The 10,786-nt window shown below is 36.6% G+C and overlaps 1 protein-coding gene across 1 annotated transcript; it reads left to right on the forward strand.

Moving 5' to 3' along the window:
• The first annotated feature begins 5,113 nt into the window (after positions 1–5,113).
• On the forward strand, positions 5,114–9,954 carry hdac3 (histone deacetylase 3). Its single transcript, XM_087798556.1, has 15 exons — positions 5,114–5,267; positions 5,596–5,678; positions 5,760–5,902; positions 7,202–7,283; positions 7,771–7,827; positions 7,901–7,956; positions 8,013–8,146; positions 8,232–8,312; positions 8,383–8,456; positions 8,528–8,592; positions 8,660–8,749; positions 8,820–8,878; positions 8,953–9,032; positions 9,433–9,590; positions 9,659–9,954. Exons 1-15 carry the CDS (start codon positions 5,213–5,215, stop codon positions 9,726–9,728), a joined length of 1,287 nt encoding a protein of 428 aa, XP_087654682.1. The 5' UTR covers positions 5,114–5,212; the 3' UTR covers positions 9,729–9,954.
• The last annotated feature ends 832 nt before the right edge of the window (positions 9,955–10,786 follow it).

A 10,786-nucleotide genomic window follows, 5' to 3' on the forward strand; every position in this document is an offset into this window, starting at 1 on the left:
CAGCACTGGGAAGGTTGTGTGTGAATGTGACAGAAAAATCTCTCTATGTTTATACTAATAAATAAGTTAAAATGGAACAGATTTCTTAAATAAAATAACACAGAAAATGAGACTTACGTAAGAATCAGAAAACTTTTATTGCCAGCATTGTAAACACAAAACTGGATTTTTTTGTGGTGGCATTAAAAAATATGGAAATGAATGAAATAGGGGTTAAAAAACACATTAAGATAAAATAAGAGACATTATCATAAAATGGCATGTAAATAAATAATTAATAAGACAGGAATTAAAAAAATTAAATAAAATACGCAACATTAAATTAAACAATATTTAATCCGGCCGGCAAACATTTAGAAAGAAACAATTGCTGTCCGTAATCTATTATTTTAATGGTAACAAATATTTATATTCATTTCACTTTTTTCCCTTTATTCCCAGTTCAACACCTTTATGTGTGTCATGCATTATCAATATTGGTCTAAATGTATTACTAAAAGGAAATCAACAAAAGCATCAGATAATGAACAGTTGTGCAGGAGTTTTAACTGAAAAATTGTGACAGTTTTGTTTTTTTGTTGTTTGTCCTATAAAAGTCAAAGCCGTACGTTGGCTACAATAACAACCCAGGCTATCTCTAAAGTTTTTTACAATGAGCTTGGCTTGTTACCAGGACTGTGTTGTGAAAGTGTTTTGGAAAACAGTCATGTGAACTGTGATGAAGACAAACAACATCAAGTTTTAGATATATTTATTGTAGATACCTATCACGGCTAATGTGCCAGCTTTGATGTCACACTTTGAATGATATCAGCAGTGACAAGAAACAATAATAATGGGTAATATTCTTTATATAAGTTACCAGGTACCTAAACATTCATTGAAAAAAATATCTGAAAGTGATGAACAAAGTCAATAAAAATGATTTTAAAAAAATCACAATTTCAATAGAGCATACACTCTGAAACAAATTTACAAACTTACAAACAAAAAACATAGAAACTAAGAAACCATTTTTTTTTTTACAAGTTTGTAAATTGGTTGAGTGCTTATATATTCTGATTTAATTAATTCTGTAGTTTGTAAAACTTTTTCCACTGTTCAAGCGCCTTGTATTCAGTGAAAAAAAGCTGCCTTGAAGCATGAATGAGTCTATGAATTATTTTGAAACTATAGTTCAGCTGTAGATTATTAGTTTCATACCAACATTTTCAAGTGACAAGAGACACTGAAATAATTTACGATTGTATTTGTTGTGAAAGAATAGAAAGCAAGGGTTGAAATTAAATTCAGAACAAAGAGTCAACCTATGAATAGATGACTGAGAATATGACATGCCCATGTCAATGGTCCATCTGTTTCATCTTCATGGTTGGACATTGCCAGACCACAGAAGTGGGTGGTCTTGCACACATGTGTGCATGAGGCAGGAAGTGCTGCAGCTTGTGATTCATCTAGTGTCATCAGTGTCCTTATATTGAACATCGAATGTGTGCTGTCTGTTCGACTTGACTAAGGTCGAAATAAGGTTGTTGTTAGAAGAAGACTGGAGTGGTTTGACCCAAAAAGCATTTTTATTGTTGATCAGAAGTTTTTCTAAAGAAATATAAGTAAGTAGGTAAGACATGTATATTTGTAAAGTGCCTTTCAAAGACCATGTTCACAAATGGCTTGAAAAACAGAACAATACATACTTAAAAATACATACAAAATAAAAAACGTTAAAAGGTCAAGAGAAAAGGTCAGTAGACTCCATCAAACGCAGAGGAAGATCGTTCCAAAGCTTAGGAGCAACAGCCTGGAAGGATTTCTCTCCTCTGGTCCTGAACCGTGTGTGAGGAGTAGATTCTGATCCACAGACTTAAGAGCCCAACTTGGATGTAAGGCGTTTTAAGGATCGGGGGAATTGTGAGTTCTTCTACTAGAGCAGGTCAGAATTCTCGATAGAGAGTTTTGTATTAACTGCAGGCGAGAGAGCTCCATCTTGTTTAGACACGAAAATAAACTAATGCAATAGTCTAAACGGGAACACACAAACGCATGGATGACAAGCTCCAGATCATCTTGTGACAGCATTTACCCAGGTTTAGAGATTTTGTTCACATTTTGGAGTGTTTACCCCACAAATACTGACTCAACCCTGGAATGGAACTCTTCACTGGTTTAGATATCAATTCCCTGAACTATTTGATGTAATATACCTTTGAAATCAGTTAATAATTAGGTCAGTAAATGACTGCATGTAAAATGATGTATTTTTTTTTAAATGCCTATGGTGATGTAATTATAAGATAATGCTGCAGGGCCTAAATATGGACTCAACAAATGCAGGATTAACAAGTCTGAGGTTGACAAAACTGTAGAATTTTAACCTTCAAAATTCCTTTGAACTCAAGGGTATGAAAAGCAGTCAAGCATGTTTAAAACAAGTGCTGATCACCCACTTGCCAAGTTACAGGGGTAACCGTTCTGTCAGAGAAGAATAAAATGATCTAATGGGTACGCCTTCTGCTCTCTCACAAGTAAAAGTGTTTTTACTTACTTACCTAAATATTTGTAATACTGTTTACTCAAGCTTTATAATAATATTAATTTTAATAGTAATCATTATTATTATAATAATTTTAAGTAGCACCTTTCAGATTCAAAACAAACACGACTCAGTTAAACGTCAAACATTATTTTGATTAAAAAATACCTGAGCAATGAAACACAGACTCAGTCGTTCAATCTCCTCCTAGCTTTTTATCAAGAGAAAAATATTTTCTTACTTTAAAGGTAGTTTTACTGCCACAAAAAAAATTCAAAGGATTATATTCACGAAGATATAATTTATTAGGCATTTATACATAGAAATCGGAAAAAGTATCATGATGATGATCATGAATATTTGAAACAGATTCAGTCTCTTTTGTGTCATGTTTGTAATTGCCTTGTTGATTCAAAATCCTTGCCTGTCTTTTATTTTTTTATTATTTTCTTCATGTCTCTTTGGATACTTTTCCCTGACAGCAATGATTACATGTGTACGGAACATTGCCTTTCACTCTATAAGTGAAAACCTGAAAACATACATTTCCCTTATCAATCACAACATGCAGTGGTTTCAGTCGTTTAGAGGGAAAATAGCATGTGTTTCCCGGTTTGTATTTTCCCTGTCCAAAAAATATGCATTTTGGGGCATCTACAAGCTTACCCAGATAGGTGAATGGGAATTATTATATTTTCAATTGTTCCTCATTAACGTCTGCATACAGAATACTTTCATTAAAACACACACACATGTCTGTTTTCCGGGTAAAGATAAATGTTGTCAGTTTAAAAGAACACTTTGAAAAGCCGAAGCACTACTTGATATGACATGCCAAATTGTTTGCAAAACATGAATATAAAGAGAAAGTGACGAGTGTGTAATTACATTGATATGTGGATGTGCTTTTGTAATAATGATTTTATTAGCCTCGAGCAGATCAATGACTCACACCTTCATGCTAAATGATGCGATGCATCAACATGTCTGCAGAGAGTCAGATTTCAAAACATATATCAAAGTGACAGAACCTAACTTTACTGCTGCTGCTTCTCAACACATATTGAGGAACTCTAAGCACGACGTTTGTCCATTTCTTTCACACTACGATCATTTCTTATGCAATCATCACTTGACTTCTAGATGTGATGGACAGCTGAGCTTTAACGTGACAGACCCACCTCACGTCAATGTCATGGGATTAACTTGAGCCTACATGTAATGGAAAGATATTAGGTAGATAATTTGATGACGATAATAAATGTGAACTTCCAAACATGCTGCTGCTTGTCCAGTAATGTTTCGATCAAAAAACCTTTGTGAAGTCCATTATGATGTAATAATCTTCACTTCACTCCTCCTCCATCCAGCTGTATTCAGGCCCTGATTTGTTTATACAACGAGTCCCTATTAGTCAGAGACGTTCAGGACTGATGATGCACGGTGACAAACCTTGATGTTTGACAAATCACAGCAGAGTGGGTGTGGTTATGGCAGGCTGTGTTTAAGTGCATTTTCTAATGTAAATATTTCAATGAAAAGACAACTAGCACGTTAGCACACTAACCCATGAGTTGCCCTTTAAGTGGGTTAGGTATTCTTAATTAAAAATCCCTATAACGTTTATAATAAACTATTCTCACTTCCGAAAAACACATTTTTTTTAACATATTGATGACTGACCAAGAATACAAATTGAAACTGATTGGTTTAGATGTGGCTTAATGTTGTTTATGTCATTTGTACTGTTATATATGCTTGAAATGTTGGTTGTGGTTGAGCTGTACACTCAAAACAGTACAGAAACCAAATAAACTACATCAACTAAGGTTCTCCAGTCACCACGGGTGCATTATTTTGACATATTAATTTATTAACATGTAGTTACTTCCCAGTGTTTTTACCGGAACCACCCTTGAATAGGTGGCCCTGGTTCGGCACATGTTGAGTCTTGCTTGAATTATCTTCTCTAGAAGTGTTGTTTCCTCTTCTTCCATTTTACTCTACAGTTTTAATTGTATACATGCTTCGGATTTTGCAACATTGAATTGTTTTGCTACCTTTTCAGAATCTGTAAAAGATATAACTTGAGAAGTGAAAAACAGAAATGGAATTCCAGATTTATATCTGTCTGCACTGACAGCCGTGCTTATGATTAAGTGATTGTAACCTGTATCGTCACGATCAAAATTCATTCCTTGAGGAGAGAGGCTGCCATTTTGCTGTAGGGAGAGAAAATAAGACACAGAAAATGAACAGCAACTAGACTTCATTACATAATGCCTTAGATGTAGATGTATTATTAGGTGCAATTAAATTGTTTGTTGAAACTGCAATGGGTAAGTTTGTTGATCAAGTTATTTGAAGGTTAGACAGTACATTTGATAAATATCCTGTATATAGACCGTGTCCTTCAGCTCTCACTGGAAAGGTTCCCAACCAAGTGTGAGGCGACAGGGATGAGAATCATCCCTTCCAAATCGGAGTCCATGGTTCTCGCTCTTTGATCCATTTCTCCCCGGGATCACTAAACCACGCCCATCATTATTTATCGTCCCGCCCTTTCCTGTGACGTCACCTATTTTTAACATGGATGCTGTCTTCGCCGAATGAAAGGAAAATGCTGCTTGAATGCTGCAGATAAGGGGCCGTTATTTTTGAAAGAACGACAATTTATACAACATGACCAACAGGACGTCTTATTTTTATGACCCGGACGTGGGTAACTTCCACTACGGTGAGTCCAGTCGTTCTAGTTAGCTTGCTCTAGCTAGCGTAGAGCTAACGGCTAACAATATGCAGCTTTCTATCGCTAGCTGCATATTGCAGAGATGAAATAAATACAAAATGTTAACTGCATTTTGTGTTAAACATTGCAATTATCAGTCTTGCATATGTAGAATGTGTTTATTTCGTGTGAATCAAGTTATAATCCGGTGCTGGCTACATCGATGCTTTCAAAGCTATTTATAAACACTTATATATCTATAAGAAGCTATTTAATTGTTATTTCTCTTTATCTCCACTGTAATAAAATGTATTCTTCTTTTCAAATCCTGTATCAGGCGCTGGTCATCCTATGAAGCCTCACAGACTGTCCCTGACCCACAGTTTAGTGTTGCATTATGGACTGTACAAGAAAATGATGGTATGCTCCTTTTCCTCACCCAAATAATACAATTCCTAATACAAAGATCAGGAACTAAATCACTGTTTTTTTCCCCCTCAGGTGTTTAAGCCGTACAAAGCCTCACAGCATGACATGTGTCGCTTCCATTCTGAGGACTACATCGACTTCTTGCAGAAAGTCAGCCCCAACAACATGCAGGGATTCACCAAAAGCCTCAACACATTCAACGTTGGGGATGATTGGTGAGTAAATAGACCTCCTGCATCTATTGTGTTGCACTTTATCACATTGAACGTTCCCCAATGTCTATTATCAATGGATCTGTACTGATCTGTTGTAATTATTTTAGTTAAAAAGCAATTAAGGTAAAACTTTATTGATTGTTTTTTTTCCAATAGCCAATACATACAGCATTTTTTTTATAAAAAATAAATCAAACAAAATAAAATAAGAACAAGAGAAATAAATTTAAAAAAGGACACAATTACACAATAGCAGCAGAAGTCGGAAGTGTAGATGGTGAAGAGGAGAGGTGCCAGTAGTGTCCCTTGAGGTGCTCCTGTACTGCACACCACAGTGTCAGACGTGATGTCCTTCAGTTTGACATACTGTGGTCGATCAGCAAAATAATCCGTAATCCAGGAGACCAGACCAGGATCCACATGCATCTGTGTCAAATTGTCCTGCAGCAGAGTTGGACATATATAATTATATTATTATTATTATTATTATTATTATTATTATTATTATTATTATAAGAATTATAGATAAATATAAATAAAACCCAGGAGAAAAACAAATAATTATATAAAGGGTTTATTAAAAAAAAACTTTGCGTTCTTCAACTAAACTATCTTTATCTTCAGGCATGTATATATTTCAATATGGGTAAAGGAGATGTTACGCCATATAGTAAAAAGTATTAAAAAAAACATTTCACAATAACAAAATATGCTAAAAAAAAATATGTCATTGGCACTTTAATGAAATTACTTTGGCAACTAATTTGCAAAATTTAACATGTTTTACTTGGAAAAAAAATGTCAAGGCCATATTTAAAAATGTAATTAACGGAATTCAAGGCATTAATATGTTTTTATTGATAATTAAAATAACTATAGGAGAGTGTTTGTTTTCAACTTTGATTTATTCTTCTTTTAATTTTCATCGTACGTGCGTAGACTTCTCTCATTCTTCAATAAGAAGAACTATAAACCAGCAGGTTGCATCTTTACTGCCCATCCCACGAACTGTAAGGATGTATGTAATTGTAACTCTTTTGCTGCACAGCCCGCCCAACGATCCATCCAACCTGCCCAGCCTACTGTTGTTTAATTAATACTCTAGCAAGTGCTTAATTGAAAATATATAAATACAATTCCAAATGTATGTAAAAATTGATACAATTTAAGCATTCCTTATAAAGCGTGTTCTGGTGTTGTAAAAGTTAATGTTGATGCATGGATAATAATAATAATCACTTTGGCCAATGATTTAATGTGTTCACATCATTTCTAATTGTTGTTTTCATTTTGTTTCAGTCCAGTATTTCCAGGTCTTTTTGAGTTCTGCTCCAGGTATACCGGCGCCTCTTTACAGGGAGCTACGCAACTTAACCACAAGGTAACACACTCTCGATTATTTTCACCTTCATAGTCCTTTGGTAGCAAAAGTCTGTGTTGCCAATTGTAAAGATTTCTTCCTAAAGCGTGTATTATAGATTGTCACTTGACAATTCAATGGGTCAGTGGCACCAGTTGGTTAAAGGTATTCTGCCTTGCAAAATTTGAAGTGAGACTATTTTTTGGTGATTTTGAAACCTCGGATGATGATATTAATAGGAGATAAATGAGTTTGTGTTTTTAGGAAAAAGCTGTAAACATGTAATACCGAACCACATTCGCTCTGTAGTAAGTTATTCTATTTTCAGCTAAACCTCTCTTGTTTACATCATCAAAATCAATCAAGGTTTTTAATTGGTAATCCTTTTGATAACTACTACTATTATTACACTTATTTATTATTGTAAGTCGGAGTTTGAATTGGAATACACGTCTGGATTGTTATATCTTGACTGTTTTAATCAAATATTTTTAAACTTTTATTCTAGATATGTGACATTGCTATCAACTGGGCTGGAGGATTGCATCATGCCAAAAAATTTGAGGTTTGAGCTCTTCATGATTGAACTTGGTGGTAATGAACATGCCCTGAATGCTCTTTTTTACATGTCCTTCCAGGCTTCTGGCTTCTGTTACGTCAACGACATCGTCATCAGTATACTGGAGCTGCTAAAGTAAGACATCATACCCTGTTTGAGTCCTCTCCTTAACGCAAGCTTGTGTGCTCCAGGTACCACCCCAGGGTTCTCTATATCGACATCGACATCCACCATGGCGACGGCGTCCAGGAAGCCTTTTACCTGACTGACCGTGTCATGACGGTGTCTTTCCATAAATATGGGAACTACTTCTTCCCTGGCACAGGTGTGTGAACTGACCGCAGTGGGTTGTTGCTTATTCTAAGTCGGAAAGAGTCATGTGATTAAGTTTCGACCAATGGTTGCTGTAGGGGATATGTACGAGGTCGGAGCAGAGAGTGGACGCTATTACTGCCTCAACGTTCCTCTGAGGGATGGCATCGATGACCAGAGTGAGTTCAATATTAATAAACATCATTATGTAAGTCGGCTAATCATTGTTCTTTACATGATATTTTTCAGGCTACAGGCAACTGTTTCAGCCCGTCATCAAGCAGGTGGTGGATTTCTACCAGCCCACATGTATCGTCCTTCAGGTCAGTCTCTGAATGTATGTCTTTTATATTTTGTATTGTATCTAGAGTTGTGATAAAAATCGTCCTTCCAGTGCGGAGCTGACTCTCTGGGCTGTGACCGTCTGGGCTGTTTTAACCTCAGTATACGAGGGCACGGGTGAGACTTGAGCTGCTCACATAAACTTTAATCTTTCGTGTGTCTAAAATGTGTGTTTGTGCTGCAGTGAATGTGTAGAGTTTGTCAAGAGTTTTAGGATTCCCCTGTTGGTCCTCGGAGGTGGAGGATACACTGTGAGGAACGTGGCACGCTGCTGGTAAGATCACACACTCGTGCTGTTATGTGGTAAAGGTTCATTTCAACTTCACATTTTTGGCTTCTTCCAGGACCTTTGAGACGTCCCTGCTGCTGGACGAGTCCATTAGTGATGAGCTCCCATACAGCGGTGAGTGGCCGGTCTGATGGAAAGACGAAGTGGAAGTTGCTCTAAATTCTTTTGGCTTGTTTTTTTTCCTCCAGAATATTTTGAGTACTTTGCACCTGATTTCACACTGCACCCGGATGTAAGCACCAGGATAGAGAACCAGAATTCCAGACAGGTACTTTTGCACTCGAGCATATCATTTTAGATAATAGAACCTTATTAGAGCCAAAACTGGGAAAGTAATGTAGTGACTAGTTACTAGCTTTACCTTAAAAATATCTTAAATTAGATTTCTTATGATCCAGTCCTTGAACAGAAAAACTTTTTTTGTTTTCAACTGCCTGCATTAACAAAACACACAGCGCCATCTATTGGGCTGTGATAATAACACTGCTTTAGGCGCCTTGTTTATTGCAACACTTCCTATCGAACTAAATAAGTGTTATCTGGAGATTTGTTTGTGCTGACCAGAGACTGAATGTGACAAGGGCATATTTAAAATGGAGAGAGTAAATAAAAAATACTATTTTGGAAGGGATTATAAAAATGGGAATTTTGTTTTTGTGTGTGTTTAGTACCTGGAACAGATCCGTCAGACGGTGTTTGAGAACTTGAAGATGCTCAATCACGCACCCAGTGTCCAGATTCATGACGTTCCATCAGACTTGCTGAGCTACGAGCGCACAGATGAGCCCGACCCAGACGAGAGGGGTGGAGAGGAAAACTACACCAGGTTCAAATTAACCTTTTTACATCTTCTCTTGTACGAACAATCAATTGAGCAATTATGTGTTGTCGTAGGCCGGAGGCTGCCAACGAGTTCTACGATGGTGACCACGACAACGACAAGGAGAGTGATGTGGAGATTTGAGCCATACAAAAAGAATCAACAGACTTTTTCTCAGGCCTGCCTGAATCATATTCTGCTCACTATTGTGGTTCTATGTCAGCAGCTGTTAATGGAGCTTCAGACTCTCAACGATGATGTTGCTTGGATAAGATGTGTTGTTTTGTAGCTACATTTTTACTCTTTACGGTTTGTTTTTTTTATAAATTGTCCAACAACTTCTTAATAAATAAAAAAAATCCTGTGAAAACTCGCAGTTTTTTCTCTCCGCCGCTAGAGGGAGACATTAGCATCCGTGTAAAATGCTGGCTTTCCCAAAGTGTTCGACTCAAGTTTTATTTCAGTCGTCTTGGTGTACTCCCTGAAGGGCCGAGGTTTATTCGGCAGAGAAGGAGGTCTTGACAGTGGTGCTAGCAGCGGGAGAAAGTCCTTTATGATAAGCTAGATAATTGGTTAGAGATTGTCGAAGACGTGGTGGATCAACTAGTAGAACCTCAGATTGGTCTATATCCAGAATAATAACATTTTGTGTCATCCAGGACGTAATCTCTGCTTTAATGATAAATACAGTCACTTGTCGTCAGCATAACAGTGAAAATGTATATTGTTTCTTGATCACCTTCCTTAGTGGAAGCGTTCATATTTCAAATATGATCAATCAAGGAGAACATATTAGAACACCAGACAATGTTCATCTTGATATTGTAATAACTTGTTTTCTTATTTGAATTTCAAGAAAAAAAATGAAACAACTTTCCCATGTGAAATGTGGGTCACATCACGGAATTCTCCACCGACAAGGGACTTGTTGTATAAACATAGTGGGCATGATTATAGCTGGCTCTCGTAGCCTCTCGTTCGCCGAGATTTCAGATGGGGAGAACTTTATGAAGTAATAACTTCAAAACATCATCATGATGAGGGACTTACTGCATCTTGGAGAGGAAGACTTCAACATTCTAAACATGTGAGTCAGGAGACTTGGGTTTGACATTAGTCTCCCTTTCAAACATTACACTGGCAAAGGAATACGGCGAGCAAGGGAAAGTCAGATCAACTTTAATTCTCACTCATCCTGATAA

The sequence above is a fragment of the Callionymus lyra genome, chromosome 9 (genome assembly GCF_982586985.1).
Source record: "Callionymus lyra chromosome 9, fCalLyr1.hap1.1, whole genome shotgun sequence".
Classification (NCBI taxonomy): Eukaryota; Metazoa; Chordata; class Actinopteri; order Syngnathiformes; family Callionymidae; genus Callionymus; species Callionymus lyra.